This window comes from Culex pipiens, chromosome 3 (genome assembly GCF_016801865.2).
Source record: "Culex pipiens pallens isolate TS chromosome 3, TS_CPP_V2, whole genome shotgun sequence".
Lineage (NCBI taxonomy): Eukaryota > Metazoa > Arthropoda > Insecta > Diptera > Culicidae > Culex > Culex pipiens.
In genome coordinates this window covers 127,171,577-127,191,125 of record NC_068939.1, presented here as the reverse complement: position 1 = coordinate 127,191,125, position 19,549 = coordinate 127,171,577, and the positions used below count along the sequence as shown (strand labels likewise).

Genomic DNA, 19,549 nt, shown 5'->3' with positions numbered 1-19,549 from the left:
GGACAAAATCGTGACGTCAGAAATGAACTCAAATCACTCAAAGTTCATTTTGTGAGTGACTTTATTATTTTGGCCTAGTTTGACAGCTAGCTCGTTCCCAGGATTTCTGTGGGAGAGAAAAGGAGGCGAATACTTTATGAAAATCATACCTGTCAAAATTCCTAGCCTCAAAATTTTGTCGCGAGTTGCTTATCTCCTCTATTGCCATGCAAAGGTTTAAAAACAGGAAAATAGATGTTTTCCAAGTCCCACCCAAACAACACACCATTTTCTAATGTCGATATCTCAGCAACTAATGGTCCGATTTTCAATGTTAAAATATGAAACATTTGTGAAATTTTCCGATCTTTTCGAAAAAAATATTTTCAAATTTTTAAATCAAGGCTAACATTTTAAATGGGCGTATTATTGAATGTTTTGCCCTTTTGAAATGTTAGTCTTTGTTTAAAAATTTGAAAATATTTTTTAAATTGAAAACGGTACACTTTATCAAAATTTCACTAAAGTACTTTTTGATTGCAAATTTGATTTTACATCAAAAAATGAAGTTAACAAATTTTTGCGACCAATTTTTCGATTTTTTGAAAAAATTAGTATTGATTCAAAAATTCATAACTCGCTCAAAGATTTTTTGCACAACCTGGAAATTTCTGAAAAGTTGTTATTTTATGTCCTCTTAAACAAATAAAAAAAAAAATAAAAAAATAGTGTTTTTTTGCAAATTAAGTTTTAGTGACAAAAAGTTAAATAAAAAATCACCAATTTTTTTTACCTTGTATCATTTTTTTCAGTATAGTCCATATCCATACCTACAACTTAGCCGAAGACACCAGATCGATCAAAAAATTCCTTCAAAAGATACAGATTTTTTTAATTTTCATATGGGTCATTCCATCTCAACTGTGCACGAAAAAGTGCAAATTTGAAAATTACCCTCTCCGATCCTGCTCAAATTTGGCTGAGCTGTTGATACTATCAAAACATGCAAGAATCACGAATTTCATCCAAATCGGACCACCCCCTCCATTTTTGTACCTCCCCAAAAAATCGACTTTTTGGCGATTTTTGGCCAAACCTCCTAGTTTCAAACGGCGATAGCTCAGGAACCACAAATCTCAGAAGGTCGGTCTTAGACTCAATTTTGAAGGAAATTTGACGTAGAATCCATTTCCGTGATCAAAATTTTGATTAATTTATTTTTTCTACCTGTATTGCGCAATTGAAAACTTTAAACGGCCGTATCTCAAAACACCCCAACTTATTTTTTTTATTTGACCTCACCATCGTGTTCTCCGGTTCGATTCCCATCTGCTCCCAACGAGAAAGTATAGGAAATATTAATCTTGAAACTCTGAACATGAACGAAAAATCAAAGTCGCCCGAGTCGGGGTTCGATCCCCCGTCCTTTGGATTGGTAAGCAAAAATGCTAACCACTAGGCCATCACGGCTTGGTGAGCGACGTCTGGAATTAGGAATACTGTTACTATCAAACTATATACGCGCTGGGTCCTTGTCCATTTGACAAGGGTTCGGAAGTTCTAAATAACGTTTGAACCCGATTGGTGCAAACGTTCTTCAGGGCGGGGCTTGTCGATAAAAGCTGAGGGACCTCGCGCTCGGCTAGCCAGCGTAGAAATGGGTCACCGAAGCTCGGCAGAGCTAACACCTTCCAAATGCCTATGCGAGTTATTTGCATGTATATAAGTAGATCTAAAAATACATGGAAACAACTCAATTTGTAAGAAGCGACCGCGTGGTCCCGACAAGCCCCGCCCTGAAGAACGTTTGCACCAATCGGGTTCAAACGTTATTTAGAACTTCCGAACCCTTGTCAAATGGACAAGGACCCAGCGCGTATATAGTTTGATAGTAACAGTATTCCTAATTCCAGACGTCGCTCACCAAGCCGTGATGGCCTAGTGGTTAGCATTTTTGCTTACCAATCCAAAGGACGGGGGATCGAACTCCGACTCGGGCGACTTTGATTTTTCGTTCATGTTCAGAGTTTCAAGATTAATATTTCCTATACTTTCTCGTTGGGAGCAGATGGGAATCGAACCGGAGAACACGATGGTGAGGTCAAATAAAAAAAATAAGTTGGGGTGTTTTGAGATACGGCCGTTTAAAGTTTTCAATTGCGCAATACAGGTAGAAAAAATAAATTAATCAACATTTTGATCACGGAAATGGATTCTACGTCCGATTTCCTTCAACATTGAGTCTAAGAACGACCTTCTGAGATTTGTGGTTCCTGAGCTATCGCCGTTTGAAACTAGGAGGTTTGGCCAAAAATCGCCAAAAAGTCGATTTTTTGGGGAGGTACAAAAATGGAGGGGGTGGTCCGATTTGGATGAAATTCGGGATTCTTGCATGTTTTGATAGTATCAACAGCTCTGCCAAATTTGAGCAGGATTGGAGAGGGTAATTTTCAAATGCTGTTCCGCTTCAGATGGAATGACCCATATATCATTTTTGTATGGACAGCTGCCAAATTTGTATGGAAAATTATATGGACAAACTAATGATGCAAAATGGGTTCTTTGGGCATACCGAAGACACCAAAAAAGTTTCAGCCGGATTAAAAAGTACAATAATTACAATTTAAGAAAAAAGACCGATTTCGTAGAGAATTGCTCAGCATTGTAAATAAATTTGAGAAACTTTTATTTTTATATTTTATCTGGAACATATTCTGCATCGGTGGTCCCCTCCCTCCGCCAGTCCTTACTGTTGGTGCTGGGTTAGAATCCCGTCGGGTGCAACTTTTTTTTGTGTTTACGAAAATTGTACATGCAGTGTGTAACATTAAGTTTCTTTTTTGACGAAGGTGATGTGCATGCTTTTGCATGCGATTTTACTATCGGATTTTTTGCTGTGTACTCTTTTTGATTTTCGCAAGCTTTGTGCGGGTAAAACGTGTTTTTGCATTAAAAGCTAAAATACATTTTTAGAGCGTCTGCCACTTAGTAATTAAGAGCAAAGCTTCTTCTATTTTGTCATTCAATTTTATTCGAAAATACTTATATCGATCAGCCTTTTGAACTTTTTTTCGATAGACTTTTTGAACTTATTTTTATGTAAACACCCAAGCTTGAGCAGCTAATTTTGTAGGAGCTCACAAATTTTGGAGTAATTTAATTTTTACACCGAGATTCGAACCGAAGCACTTTGTACGCAAGTACCTATGACTCTTTACCACTGCGCCACAAGAGGACTTGTTGGTAGCAGAGTGTGAAACTATTGATCCGAGTTTCTTACGCTAAAAATTTTGTAACATTCTTTAGATTAGACAAATCTATTCGCACTCTTTGGCAAAGTTGTTCCTTGGAACACGAACTACAAGCTCATAAGTTTGATTTTTTAGTCAATAATATGAAATATGAAAGAAAACGAAAATCAGTGTTTTTACACCCAAAGGAAAAATATATCTCAAAATCTGCAACATTGGATTTGCTGCAGAAAATGTCATATTTTATAACATTTTTTGCAGCAAGCCCGTAGATCATTTTTGCCCGCGTGTAAAAATTTCATGGCGCGGTGGTAGCGTGTCGGATCAATAACCAAGAAGTTGGTGGTTCAATCCTCGTTCTGCTAAGTGTTTTTTTGTGAAATACAACCAAAAAGCCGTCGGTAATGTCGATAATTGTCGGTAACGGGCAAAAATGTCATACTCCTATATCGCAAAAAATGCATGAGGACAGTTTTCATGCAGATTCTGATATACTTTCATGCCGCCATGCATTACAATCATGCGACTGCCAGTTGGGTGTATGGTTTTTTTTTAATTATTGTCCACTAATGTCACATTGATCGTTTCTAATCTTTTTTCTGCTTGACTAAACTTACAAGCACGAATATTGTCGATGATGGGATGGCGAGCTCTACAGGCCATCGGTCGTCCTTGCGCCACAAACAGCAGTCGAGACCGAATATTCGAAAACTGCCGACTCCGACTCTGGGGCGCAAAGGCACCGGAAGAAGGGTAAATATAAAACTATCGAACTTGAGACGACGACCGAAACCGACCAGACGATATTCTCAAAGTGTGTGAGGTAATTTTTGTTGGGGTTCGTGTTGATCTCGGTCTTTCTACCCCGCCGCCGTGTGTTGATTTGGTCCTTTTTTTGGCAGCTGAAAAAAAAACAAGAAAAACAAATGCGTAACACACCGAGAGAACGAGAAAGAGTTAGAGAGAGAAAAGAAAGTTTTATGTCATCCCTTCGGTGAGTCAGACTAGATAAATATAAAGATAAAGAGATGAAGATCTACGTGAGAAAAGCTCTGACAATGGGCAAACTTTCCTTTCATTGCTTTCGTTGGTTGCAATTTGCAGCGAGCTATTCTGTCATTTCCTTTGAAAGTTGTGTTTATATGTTGATTTTTTTTTTCAGTCAACAGCTTGTTTTGTTTGTAAACACGCTGACAACTTTATAATTAGGAACAAAGCTAATTTTCAAACAAAATTCTACTAACTAAAGCTTAAGCTAAATCCATACGGGATTATGCGTCGAAAAAGTGACACGACGGGTTTTCCATCCATTTTCCATGTTTTGCTCTCATTTATGTTGTTCTTGTGGTGGCACCGACACATCCAAACACATTCCTCTGGGTGTGTTTGTGTGTCTTGCTCGGTTCTGCTTGGAAAGCATTTTCTCCTCTCTGTGTTTATCGCGGTAGGTTGTTGTTTACAATTTTAGACGAATGCACGCAGCTTTGTGGAGCACTAAACTTCTCGTTACGTGAATTACACACAAAGATTTATCAATTGTTTTTGTTCCCATACCTTACGGTAGGGTTACCAGTTAAAAATTTAAATAAAAAGAGCAAAGCTTCTTCAAACTGCACTGCATTTTGTGTTTGTGAAGTTTTCCACGTGCCCCAGCAAATGCACTGCTTTTATTAAATTAGGTTCCATCGATTATATTCAGCGTGGAAACGACATCTCTTTGCAATTGACAGAGAAACAGAAAAAAGAGAGAGAGAAAGAGAGATAATGACGATGATAAGCTTATCGATTTGCATCCTCTGCTTACGTCACACGCACCTCACATCGGTGGTGTTGCATAAATAAACAAAACAAAAAATCTTCGTTTGACTGTGTGCGTTGTGGGACTGTGAAATGCATCTCAAGAGAACAAAAGATGCTGCAGCCATAAAAAGACGAGCAAGCACGCAAATTATCCGATTGATCGCACATTTGAACGGACATAATTGCACCGAAAATGCATCGCACAGACACCGACTGATGAAGGGGTTTTCTTTGTGGTCGCGATACCAATACCACTGCACTGTGAGGACCGATGTCAAGGACCTTCCCACATGCAGGTAGTTTAGCGGCAACGTTAGACCAATTTAATCGTGCGTTGGGGATGACAGGATGAGTTCACGCACACTCGAACGCATCGTAAGGGGGAGAGAGGGGAATGTGGGGATAAATTTTTCTATGGTTTTTGCCTTCCTCATCTTACTGAGGAAAGGCTATAAAATCACTCGAAAAATGAACTTTTTAATTAGACATCCTAGACCTATACCTTCATTTGTATATATCGACTCAGAATCACCAGCTGAGCAAATGTCTGTGTGTTTGGCTGTATGTAGACATGTGTACCGAATCAATGTCACTGGAATATCTCGTCACAGGCTCAACCGATTTTGGCCGGAACGGTTTTAATCGATCCGTCTTAACGTCCCCTAAGTTGCTATTTAAATTCATTCAGTTTTATCATGTATTTAAAAAGTTATGTTAAAAAAACTGTTTCATATTAAATTAAAATTATGGTAAAAAAGGTGGTTTTTTCATGAAACCCTCACATGTTATATATTTTTAGAAAGGTTCTGAAATGACCTTTTTTGTGGAGTAAGAATTTTCAAGATCTGACTTACCTATCTTAAATTACAAGCAGATTAAAAAGAGGCCTGAATTCACATAACCTCAACTGGTCGGGTTTGATCGCCACGAAAAAGCCGTGTAGAGGGATGCCATTTTCCTCAAAGGCCGTGTCTGTATAATCTTGATAAAAAGTCTGTAGGTAGTCTGTTTTTTTACTCATCACTTATTTTTTTTAGAACCTCTTAGGTGCTGCGAACGTTAGGGGAGATCCATAAACATCTGGACACTTTAGGGGGGTTGAAATCTTTATAAATGAGAGCAAGGCACCAACCACCTAAAGGTGGATTAAGTAAGGTTTTTTTAAAGCTTCAATGCGATACAATTTGCTCGACTTTGTATGTTAAAATAATTAGGGGAACAGCATCCTATTTAATCGTACCTCTAATGTTGCCATATCAGCACTTTGACGCTCAATTACAGCTCATAGAAGGTATTTTCAACTGAAATCGAGTGATAAATAGCTCAATAGGAAGTGAGCAAGCAAGTTTCTATACAGTCATCCCACATATTCAAGAACACTTTTATGATAATTTGTCAATAGCATGCCAAAAGTAGCTTTTCTGTCGACCTTACTATTTTTAGAACCTTCATTTGGACATTATAGTTCACAAGTAAAAGTAGTACTTTTTGAACAAAAAACTTCATTCCAAGACTATTTTCCTTGGGCATGAGTAAGGACCTCGACGCCGTTAGCAATGTTGGCTTTAAAATAAAATTTCGTGATAATATCACTTCCCCCAGCCAACATTTTTGCCATGCGAAGCGGGCCTCGACGCTGTGTCTAGGTTTAATTCCTAGCTAGGAGCCATCATTTAAAAAAATTATTATTACGTAGCATTTTGATATGTCAAAATTTCCATAGAGTCTCGGTCAATCAATAGTGCGATGATATCGGACAAAATTCGTTAATCTGTTGAACTAACGGTTTTCGGATTATGGTTGTATCGACCATTGTTGCGAATCGAGGGTCTACTGGAGCCTTGACGATCAAATGGAGCCTAACATTTCAAAAGGGCGTTTGGGTTTTGTGAACAGGAGTGTGTCTCCTTCACTCAAATGACAGTTCACATAAGGTATAATAGAGATGCACTCTTGTTTGCAAAGCTCTATGCCCTAATGAAATGAAAGGCATGAAATAGTCGTCTTAATTACTAGTGTTCAACTTATGAACTATTCATTTATGTTTATTAGTTTTTGGAAGCGGCAAGACTGGTTTAAAAACAAGATCCTTTACCTTATTTGGCGTTATAATAAAACATTCGGGGATTTGAGATTAAATTTACTTTCAGACAGTTTAGTTTAGGTTGTTGATTAAAGTTAGATAGTTTTCCGTCGATGAATAATTGGACTGAAATGATTAGTTGATTTGAACGAAGTGTAACATTTCATTGGCAGATCTGTTTCTAGTTGTAATGTACGACAAGACTATTGACGGACGTGACAGGTCGGCAGTTAGTTTTCATCTTTTTTTCTCTAGTATTTTTTATTTCCTTTAAATTTGGAATACATCATAGGTTTCTTTTGTATAGATCTCCGATTAGTTACATTTTCTTATTTAATTAACTAATAATTTAATTTATTCCGGGCCTTCTTACTTTGAATCACAATTTCAGATTTTCTTCATTCAGTGTTAAACTTAGATTACCGTAACTGCTCAAGTCATCCAAGTTCTTACTACTCACACCAACACTAATTTTCTCTCACCTCCCCCCTCCCGATCCCCTATATCTTCCGGTGGTGTTCATTTGGTATGCAATACTAGTTCGGCCACTACCCTTTTTTCCACAAGAAACCGGACTTGGACTGACTTGAGGCCGCGTCCCCCACCTTGCTCCGTAAAACGAAAAACATTATTCCAAGACTATTTTGTCCAGAGCAGCAAAACACAGCCTCCAAATGGCCTGTTTCATAATTGTGGGATGTTATTGTGCCTCCCACAATTGTGGAACACATGAATTTTCATAAAAAAAAGTTATCAAACCATGTATAAAACATCACTAAGCTTGAGTATCATTGGTTTCAGTGAGTGAAGTCAATATTTTGTAATAAATATGTACTCCTGGAGAGATCCAAAGTTTGTTTACATCTGTAAGAAAAAAGTGTTCCGAATTTGTGGATTTCAAGGGTCAAATTTGCAAATGTTTGATACAGCATTCGAAAAATCGCAAGAAAAGCTTTCAAATGAAGGTAAAAACGAATCATTAAGTTCAATTATCGATTTGCTATGATTTTTTGAACATTGGCCAATCTGGAAACCGTTCCGAATATGTGGGATGACTGTACATAGTTTTGCAAAATAAGTTGTTCAAATAATAAAAATCAGCTATTTTGATGGAGTTAGGAGCGAGTGCTATTATGAAAAAACAGCAAATAGGCTGAATATAATGGTTTGTAGGATAGACCAAACACTACAAATAAAAATTAACTTTATACATCCATGTGGTTTGTGCCTTCTCACTCCTAACCAACAATGGGTGACATGATAGATTTCTACACTAATTTTAACTGAATATTTAACATCCTGCTTAAAACAAAAAAAAAAAATGAATTTTAATTAAATAATCTCATTCTGGTATAGGGTTGTCAGATCATCAAATGTCACGTCTCTCCGAATAAGTCTTTTGATCACCTATTGGAAGTTGCGTCTCATGATGAATCCTAATTGCTGAAATTCGGCTTTAAAAAGGTGCAAGTGGTTATGTTACGCATGACCCATATGACAAAGAACTTTGCACAAAGCTCTAAAAATGTATTTTATTTGATATAATGTTAAGAATTGTCACATTCCAGTACTCAAAAACATGATGCCAAAATGAGGAAGGTTTCCAGAGGGAACCTATCACGAGGGCATCGGCAAAGGAGCGTTCTTTTATCAGTAATGCATACATTATGTATTTTTGCCACTCTCCCTCTCCCAAAACAAAATTTCTACACAAATTTTAAAATTTTTATATTATGCGTAACACCTTCTGACACGCCCGCAGTCTCACACGGGCAAGTGCTCTCCTTGCCCAATTTGGGTCTTCTTGACTCACTTTCCCCTAAGGGTTTTTTATTTCGTAACGCAAAAGTGGGGTTTTTAACCCCCCCCTCTCCCCCCCCCCTTCGTAACAAAATGTCCATACAAATTTTCAAAATTTTGTACGGAGCGTTACACAGCTATCGGGGGGTCTCCCCTGCTGCATTACGTAATAAAATAACGCTCCCTAAGTAGTCTTAACTTAAGACAGGGTTGCCAGATCTTCGAAGTTTAGGTTTCGCTAGAAAAGTCTTGCAATTACCTATCCAAAGATAATAATAATATGATTATATTTGATACGTGAAATTCCGTTTCATGCTTAACTTTTGAACTCGATCATCCGAAAGCCTCGGAAAAATTTAGCTTCGGAAAATCGAATCACGAACTTTTTTATCGTTGTCTTGTTTTTGATTTTTGAGCTAGAATATTACCCTAAACATGCTCTAAAGTATTTCAGAATTTTTAAATTCAGGATGGCGGCGAAAATGTCCGGTTTAAAAAACTAAAAAAAAAATTCAATCAGCAACTTAAATTTTACTAAGATAAGGTCACAGAACTCGAATTTAATGTTTAAAATTAGAAAACAAAAAATACGAATCTTTCTGTTCATGATTCGATTATCCTAAGTCGTTCTTTACAAACCTTCGTATAATCCAAATTCGAATTATCGAGGCTTCGGTTAATCGAGACTGGACTGTACTTATCAAACTGAGTTGAAAGGTATGCATGAAGGAGGATCTACAGGTTTTCTGTGAAAAGTTCTTTTTAAGTCTGGATCGTAAAACTAGAGATTTTTTTTCGTAAAGCTAAAATTTCTTAAAAGACGGAGGAAAAAGCAATTGGGTAGTAAAGGGTTAGATATTGAAAAATCTGCCACAAATAAAATAAAAATACAGATTCGCATTTTTTTTAATCTTTTTTTACAAATCCGTAAAAATACACTTTTTTTAATCAGTTTGCAATAATTTCGATTAAATTTAATTTAAATCTACGCTGTACTGCCGTTTTACGGCGGTATGATGTATACGCCATTTTGGACATTTTCAATTTTATTGTACAGTCTGATAAAGAATCTTAAAAACTACCTCTTGACGAAAGAATTTTTCAAAAAACTGCTCTGGGACCCATTTTATTAAGCAAACAAACAATGATGTATACGCCAATTTTACTCATCATGATGTATGTATACATTGAGAATTGATAGACGTCAAATTCAATACTGTTTGAATGTTGATTTGAGGTTTTGGGACCAAATCAAGACTGGGCAATATTTTATTACATTATTTCGATTTAATTCTTAAGGGGACGTCCATTCGGCATCATCCATAAAGTACGTTACGTTCTGAGGGAAGAGGGGGGTTTTGAGAAAGCGTGACGTTGCGTGTTAAAAGCATAGGGAAATCGTGACAAAGGGGGGTGGAGTAAATTTTGGCTGATTTTAATGTGACGTACTAAATGGATGACACCTTATCCACATCCACGTAGACACTTTTTTGAAAATTCTAGACCCACCCACCTCCCTTGCTGACAATTGTTCATGCAAAAAATGTGTTTATGGAGCATAGACAATTGCTAAGGGAGCGTTCTTTTATTACGTAACGCACAAAATCGGATTTTTAGACCCCCCCCCCCCTAAAAAAATTTCCATACAAATTTTGTATGGAGCGTAACACGGCCTCCGACCCCCCTCCCCCCAACTGCGTTACGTAATAAAAGAACGCTCCCTAATACCTTCCCCCTCCCCACCTGTTTGCGCATGCAAAAGGTTCAGATTGTAGATTTGTATCAGTTCAGTTAGATCTAGTACTACAGAATAATTCTAAGCATCTCTAAATGAGTTCTTGGCATTGTTATAGAATTTCTTCGACGGAGCAGATTTTCATGAAATAACCCGGTTTCTGTTGTCTCGGGCGGAATCTGACCACGCATCGGGGTGCAATCCAGACGCACGCGGGCTGCGGTATCGGTTATGGAAGATGGCGGCTCTTCTAGTGTTCTTTTCAGCACTTCACAACAGAATGGCTCCCGGCGCCATCTTCAACCGGCGATTCTTCACGGCACAGATACTTTGCGTCGACAGACTTGGTCCACCGACTTCGAAACCAGGAATTTACGGTGCGACATGATCCGGCTCGAAGGACCATTTATGTTTGCGCACATAAGAACGTCTGTTGATCCTGTCGCACTTTCTTTCCCGGTAAATACAAATTACAACACTCAGATTACAAAGAACAAAACTGTTTAATACAAAAAGACTTTATTCGCGTAAACTAGGCTGTATTTGGCAGTAAATTCCCTGACAGACCTCAGAGCAGGTCAGAACAGTTAATTTACTGCCAAATACAGCCTAGTTTACGCGAATAAAGTCTTTTTGTATTAAACAGTTTTGTTCTTTGTAATCTGAGTGTTGTAATTTTTATTTACCGGGAAAGAAAGTGCGACAGGATCAACAGACGTTATTATGTGCGCAAACATAAATGAACCTGCATTCAGCAGGTTGGCCACTTCAAGCAAAGATTCTTGTGACCAAAGCTGGTAGTTCTAGCGGGAAATTCTATAACAATGCCAAGAACTCATTTAGAGATGCTTAGAATTATTCTGTAGTACTAGATCTAACTGAACTGATACAAATCTACAATCTGAACCTTTTGCATGCGCAAACACCACCCTTAAAGTATCCACGTGGACAATGCATTACGGGATCCACTCAGCTATCAAAATAGCTGGGACAAAAAATAAAGCCAGCTTTGATCGCTTTGATCGAGCAATGTATACATACATCATTGGGCAGGAAAAGTAGTGATTTTTTATTGCTATTTTTTCGGCCAAATGATGTTTGTGGTTTAAAATCGTAGAGAATAGGAAAAAACAAGAAATTTTGTAGGGGCCACATTTTTATTGTACTTTTTAACAGTTTCTACAGAGCAGACCTGAAATTAGTCATTTAGAATTGAAAAAATGAACTAAATCAGAAAATCGTGTCTACAGCAAAATCACCTCAATGGCGTATACATCATATCGCCGTAAAACGGCAGTGTAGCAAATGATTGTTGACCATTTTATCTAATCTGATCTATCATCGACGCAGCCAGTTCGATAAGCATGCTAGAAAGTCTAAAAGTTAGATTATGCCTAAGCACTTTAGTTGTCAATATTAATAATTGAAATACATCCGAGGAAATTCGAAAATGCATTAGAAATATTTAAAGTGACCAGCCCTACTGCGTTATGTTGACCGCATAAAGGATTCTGTGAACGGATAACATTTGGACGTGGATGCATGGACATACCGTACCAAACTCCTATATCGACGCCGTCGTGCTAACTTGTCATACGTCACTTTGAGGGGGGGGGGGGGGGGGGGTAAAAGGTGGACAACTTTGGTCCTATCGTTAAATGTTTCTACAAAAGTGTGATCTATTTCTTCCAGGCTTCATCGCTCATTTTTGATTTTTGAGTAACTCCTTTCGCCCCAACTTAAATACCAAGATCAAAGAAGCAAGACAGACGCAAAATTAGGCACATCTCAACAACCAGCAGCAACCTCCATCGCAGAAAAGGGTCAAATAACGAATGCCAATAATGTGCAACATATGTGTGTTTCTATGCTGGCTGGAACCCACCACGGGGCACTTGACCTTGTTCACCACCACTGCTGTAGCACAGCACAGGTCTTTTTCGTGTTCGTCCCTTATTCCGAAAATTGCTCAGGGTTCGATAACTTCTCAATCCTGCCCAGCCAGCCATCCTGTGTATCTTTGTGTTGCACATTTCGACCAGAGTGGCGAAAATCTTGCCCCCCCCAAAACAGGATAGTCTCGGGTTTCAGCTAGACAGACCGAGTTTCGAGCGAATCTTCTTCGCAACTCCTCTTTGTTTGCATCACACGCAGAGTTCTTCGGCGGGCTTCAGTCTGAAACCCTGAAATTATACCGTTTTTTTGTCGGTGTCCTGTTTTGCATCATTTTCCCCTTTTCCCTGACACATCATCATCGTCATTTTTCGCCATCATCATCAGCAGCAGCATTCGTCCTGTTGTTGTCAAGCAATTTCGTAACATGCAAAGTGTGTGTGTGTGTGCGTGTGATGCAACGTAACAAGTTTGTGGATGCAGCTGACGAAGACGAGGATGATGATGATGGGGAGGTCGAAGATGCACATGACAACGGCAAGCTCCGAGATGAGTCCAATTTGGGTCGATTAATGGAGAGGGGGACAATTTTGTTCCTCCCGAGAAACAGATGACTAGCGCGTGAGGGTCAGATTCAAATTGAGATTTGCACATACAGTGAGGTCAATTGTCAGCTGGTCGATAGATGGAATCAAAAAGTTGAATGATTGCATTAAAAAAATGACTAAAATCATTGTCATATTAATAAATCATTTAACATAAGAGAGCAATTCCATGCCAAATAGGGAATCGGTTGTACCCGACCCTCTCCGATTTCAATCAAACTTTGTAGACATGTTATCCTACGCTTAGATAAGCCATTTTTTTGTATATGAAGCCAGTTTCACTCGATAATGACATTTGAGAAGGGCGTAAGAGTTTTCAATATTTTTGTATTTTGTAATTTAAATATTGCTGTATCTCGGAGCCGTTGCATCGTATCTAAAAGTGGTCAAAGACAAACTTGTAGGAAATTTGACGGGCTTTACGAAAAAAAATATACTGAAAGAAAAAAAAAACACGCCACTTTTATGAGATTTCTTGTTTTTTTTTTTTAAGTTTAAATGTCAAATTTGAAGCCCACGATTTTTTTCGTTCAAATTTTTTGTGAAAATAGCCTAAGATGTTACAAAAAGACTCACGAAAAATGCAGGATGGAGCAACTCACCTAAAAAAAGTACAAAATTCATTTACAGAAACTGTTTTTTTAAGTGCTCTAAACGTCAAAATTTTCAAAAACTTAATACGGGAATAGATTCTCCAGACAACTTTACATAAAAATCTCTATATTGACCACTGTCCTAAGTCCAATCCTTGTTAAGTTACAGCGGTTTTAAAAATAAAAATGTTGAAAAAATAGGGTTTTTGATGATTTTTGACAATTTGTATATGACAGACTTGATATTTCAGTCTCGAAATTTACCGCAAGCTCGTCAAATTTCCCATCAGATTTCAATTGGATGTATGGGCTTACAGATATAAGCTAATTAAATTGCTCATAACTGAAAACAGAATATTTTTTTCAGTGTAGTTCAGTGGATGGTAGTAACCTCGTTAGTAAGTTAGCTCAAATCATCAAAAAACGATTTATTTTAAAAAGTGATCAGAGTAAGAGAGTCATTCTTTAGAATTTTGCATTTTTTTCGAGATTTTAGATTTTGTATTTTATTGGGTTGAAACTTTGTCCATGCTTTCCCTACGTCAAAAGAATTTGCATCATGTTCCTGATTTGTTTTTTTAATGATAGGCATGTGAATACAGTCCATACTCGATTATGCAAAGGCTTAAATATTTTTATTTCGTGCTTCGATTATTGGAAGATTTGGTTATCCGAATTGAAATTTGGACTGTATTTGAATATTTATATCTTGAGAATTATTTTTTTGGTTTACTATCTTTGGCAAAGTCGTAGGTTATGATTAAAACTGTTCAGAAATCATTAATTTTTATTTCAATTTTTTTTAATTTCACTTTTTATTATTGTAGGTTGAATTTTCAAAATAAGTGTTTATGATATGTTTTAGAGGACTTAAAAGGCATTTTTGGCTCGAGTTTAAGATGTGGCAAAATCTGGTACCGGAGATATTATTTTTTTCAAATAAAATTAGAGATTTTTAAAAATAATATATTGCAAAACAAAGTTTCAAAATTATTTTTTAAATTTAATTAGAGATTATTTATAACGGGAATACAACTTTTAGTGATATAGTAAACTGGAGAAAAAAAAAATGTTTTTTTTCTTTGCACCTATTTTTTCATAGTAATCCTAATCATAACCTATAATCATCAACCGAAAACACCAAATCGTTTCTATAAAATATTCACATGCCCACTTTGCAATGGAAACAAAACATAAAAATGTATTTTGATCCGCTGAATCTTTATGGTTCATAATAAAAAATTAAATATAAAAAATAAAACTAAAATTAGAAATGTGTGGTAATTAAAACCAATATGCCTAAAAAATATCACCTTAGATGCATGTTTAGTTCATCCCGCTCAGTCTAGTAAACGTTAACATTGACTGTGAGCGGGATGAGCTGCTTGCTTACGTTTAAGCATTGTTGGAATTCAAACGAGAAGAAGGAAAGCATTTTTCGCTCGCGAGCTAGGGAGAGAACTTGTAGTACTTTTCTCTTCTTGCTCGCGCTCGAATTTTCGTTCGCATTCTCGCTCCCGCTAACAATTTGTTTATCAGCCTTATGAATGCGAACCAGGCGATGGCATAGAGGTGTAACTTTAATCGCTGTGTTGTTTTTTGTTCTTTTCTCAACATGTTCAACTTCTCGCGAACGGGCAATTCTGGCTCGCGAGAAAGCCCGTTCGCGAGCGGAGGAGAGCACGGGCAATCGGTGAGTTTCTCTCGGCAGCTCGAGACTCGCGGCGAGAACTCGAGAGAGAGGATTTTTCTCGCGAGAGCACGAGAATACCAACGCTGCGTTTAAGATTACGAGCTATTGAAGAATCACTAAGTAAACAACCATCAGATAAAAAAGGAAATTCAATAAGATAAGTTTATTTTTTGAAACACTCATGCAGTCCGGATTACAGTCTGGATTACGTCATGTAGGCATTTCCATCTTTTTTTCGGACTTTTTATGGCTCGATTTTGATTCAGTAGCAGAATCTGATAGATTATTAAAAGAACTTTATTCGTTCAAGCTATTCGTCAGTATTTTTATTAAATGAAAAAAACATTACTCAGTAAAAAAATGCTGATAGATGCTAACTGGGAATGTTGACATATTGTGTGTCCGAAAAAATGTGTAATTTTGCTTCTGAAAGTGTGTAAAAATTTACATCTTTCACTGTGTAATTTTACATTCGTTCTTTGTCAACTCACATGAAATCAGAAAAAGCTGCCACGATCACTCTTCGATTTGCGTCAAACCTTGTCATTGTCATTTTGGTCCCTGATCACGAATCCAAAATCCACTTTTAGACATCTCGTGACGGAGGGGCGATACGACCCCTTCCATTTTTGAACATGCGAAAAAGACGTGTTTTTTTCAATATTTTACAGCCTGAAATGGTGATGATTTGGAAATTTGGTGCCAACAAAACTTTTATGTAAAATATACGCCCGATTTGATTGTGTGCTCCTCAAATAAAAAAAACAACATATTTTTCGTCTGCAGAATACAAAATAGTAGTTTGAGCAACAAGTTGCAAAAAGAGGATTTTTTTTCAGTTGTACGAGTTGTACATTTATCCAACGAGGTTTACCGAGTTTACCATTTGAACAGAATTATAGGACAAATATCCATGCATTGAGTCAATGAATCGCTTAAATAAAAAAAAATGTTGAAAAGTACAACTTTTCCTATCAAGTGCTGAAATTGAAAAGTTTTACTTTTCAGCATTTGTTTGGAAAAGGGTTACTATTTGATTCTGTTATTTTTGGTAGAGAAAAGTAGGCTGTTTCGTCGTTCGAGAATGACAGGAAAAGTAAGTAGTTTCACGACGGAATTGAAAAAAATAGTTTTTTTTTGCAATTCCGTCTTGAAACAACTTACTTTTCCTGTCATACTCAAACAACGAATTTGCTTACTTTTCTCCACAAAAAATAACAGCATGGAAAATTAATACCAGTGACTTTTCGGTACTGAAATAGATGCTGAAAAGTTGAACTTTTCAGCACTGGTATCAAAAAGTAACATTTTTCAATATTTTTTTGATTTGAATGGTGAGTTTACTAAACGCATGTTTGACTTAAAATTCCATTCAAATAGCAGTTTTCGGGATTGCAAAAATATGCAACTCGTTGCAAAACTTGATTTTTCCAGCACTCGGCGTATTTATCCAACTCGGTAAACCTCGTTAAATGTACGACTCGTGATGAAAAATAAATTTGTACTTTGTTTTTTTTCTTTCAAAAAAAAATATTTTTGTTAGGACCTGGGTAGGACCGAGTCTGCTTTTGTAATTACATTTTTCTTGAAGCTAAGAGTAATTACAGAGGATCTTGTGAATGGCGACATGTAATTTTATGGAAGATTTTATGTACCTACTTTACAAATCTGCAACTACCCAGAAGTATATTTTTTTTCATTTAAAACAAAATTTGTTATTTTAAAATTTCATGTTTCTTGTTACATTGTGGGGTAAGTTTTAGAGTGTAACAATATTCTACAAAGTTGTGGAGCAAACAATTTCCAAAATTTGGATTTGTAAATTTGATAAAATTTGAATTGCTATCAGTAAACAATCTACACCCACTGTAAAAAATGTATCAAAATCTGTCGTAGTGGATTTGCTACAAAAAATCTTACCTTTTATAACAGATTTTGCAGCAGGCTCGTGTATCAATTTTACCCGCCCCCAAATTGAAAATAGTTTGTTTTTCTTACGCGTGTTAACATAGTTGGATTCCTTCCGGAAGTTCAAATTTTCATTAAAATATGGTTACAAACGCCGAATTCAAGCTAAAACTCGTGCTTTTTTTTGTGTATCATCATTGTTTATTCCAAGTTTGTTGGTGGGAGTGTGAATGTTTATCTTCCAATTTAATCAATTTTCACCATTTTCCAAATCAACTCAAAAAGACTAACAATTTCTCTATTGTTCTTCTCTTACTTTTTTTCTGCAGGAAACCTACCCCTCCACCCCGCCAGTATGGTTCGCCGAAAGTGAAGAAACCAGCATAACAAACGCGGTACAAACGCTCACAAACACCCGTGGCCTCGATAATCACGTTATAAATCAGGTAAGCAAACAAACATACCGACAATAAATAGATAGCATGTATATGTATGGGGTTGGGATGAACTTGCTCGGCTTGCACCAAGTGACGAAGTGCACCATGGGCTGTGTTTGAAGTTGGTTTGAGTAGTTATTCACTTGTTCTACTAACGACTAACGGTCGTCTTTTTGATCAACTTGTTAATGTTTCTGCTGATATTAGAAATGCTATTTTTTATCAAATTTCGATGATAAATGAAGGATTAGATTCAATGTAAATGTAATAATGTAATAAAGCTGAATTAGGACAAACATTTCTCAATGCAACAGACATCGCTGAATCTTCAGGTATCTTTGTGCATCAGAAAAGGGCGCAACCCGCAATGATGTTCTCTCATCACTCACCGACTGTCTAACTGAACTGCCAGACAGTACTGGAGAAGCTACAGTTGCAGTATAATGATAATAACGATAACAATAATAGTGTTATTACATTACACATCTAGCGGGGTTTTTCGTACACGCTCTGCTGGGTTAGCGCAGCTCTGCTCTTGTTAGGTTTTAGGTTCAGCTCATTTTATTGCACTGATGCAGTGAAATTTATTGTTAAATGCAAAGAAGGAGGGAGGTGTATGTGCTCGTTTATTTTTTGGTTTTCCAAGTGGGTTGCGTAATCTTACTTAGTTCTGGTTCAACATTGCGTTTGTTAAATCAAAATGAAAAATTTGACTGGTTTGTCTTGTTTCATCCTACTTTGTCAATGGTCAATTTCTAACAGAGTTTCCTTTTTCTTCTCCCAGGTCGAAATTCTCCTGCGGGAACTCTGCCGGTTGCACACAGTGCCGCTGCCGCCCGACCTGGACAACCTGTCGATACCGTTCCAACCTCACGCACCCGGCCACCCCGCATCGCACCACCACCACGGCCACCCGCTGCATCCCCACCTGCACCCCCAGGCCCAACAGCAGCACCAGCAGCAGCAACAGATCGACGAGATCGACTCGGACTGTGATGACATCGAGGATGTGGTCGGCGAAAGTGACCAGGAAAGCGAAGGCGAGGAGGATCTTCCGCTCGAGATGGACGACGGCCGGAGTTCTGCCAAGGTGAGTGGGCTGGGTGGGGAGTTACTTCCGTTTTCCTCGCGCCTGCATCTTTTTTTTTTTTTTTGCGGAGATAATGAGGACGACGGAATTAGAGCGTTGAAAAACGCCAATGCACTGTGGGTTGGTTTGGAAGACAGTGGGATCAAAACTGCATTAGGCTCAGTTGGGTCCCAAAATTAAGCTTAAATTGCTGACATAAAGCTTATTTTTCTGAGTACTATGATCCTTTGTACGACTACAAAAGGTTTAAAATGGATTTTCAAAGTACGTTAATATTTCACTAGTAATATTTAAAGATTTTTTGGTTTCTAGATGATCCCTTATCAGGATATGTCATAAAATCAACTTAACAAAAATATCAACACATATCAATCTTAAATAATGTGGAATGTTGCAAATCATTTCGAAAATAATCTTTAAGTTTCTAAACATTCTAATTGATTTTTTAAAATGTTTTTCATTCTTCTTTAAACCGTAATCGAAAAAATCATTCGCCACTAGCTGAAAATTGTTTTTTTTTGCTATTTTAAGTATTTGTGCCAATTTTGAGTGAATTTGGCTGTAGCTGGTCTCATCCAAAATGACATTTTTAAGTCGCTAATTACTTGTCTAGATGAATAGGTCAAAATTGTTTTTTTGGGACAATAAACACTCAAAATTTAGATTTTTTCAGTGTACCAAT

At 37.2% G+C, this 19,549-nt stretch overlaps 2 protein-coding genes across 5 annotated transcripts in view; one reads left to right on the top strand and one right to left on the bottom strand.

Annotated features, from left to right (window-relative positions):
- LOC120414391 (5'-nucleotidase domain-containing protein 1) overlaps positions 1-19,549 on the bottom strand; it is a 313,824-nt gene that overhangs the window by 103,031 nt on the left and 191,244 nt on the right. The gene's annotated exons all lie outside the window — the stretch shown is intronic.
- LOC120414403 (ubiquitin-conjugating enzyme E2 Q2) overlaps positions 1-19,549 on the top strand; it is a 52,712-nt gene that overhangs the window by 8,302 nt on the left and 24,861 nt on the right. For all 4 annotated transcript variants that reach the window (XM_039575582.2, XM_039575583.2, XM_039575580.2 and 1 more), the window contains exons 3-4: positions 17,670-17,786; positions 18,562-18,867. In XM_039575582.2, the coding sequence (XP_039431516.1) occupies positions 17,670-17,786; positions 18,562-18,867 (423 nt within the window). The remainder of the gene's footprint in view (positions 1-17,669; positions 17,787-18,561; positions 18,868-19,549) is intronic.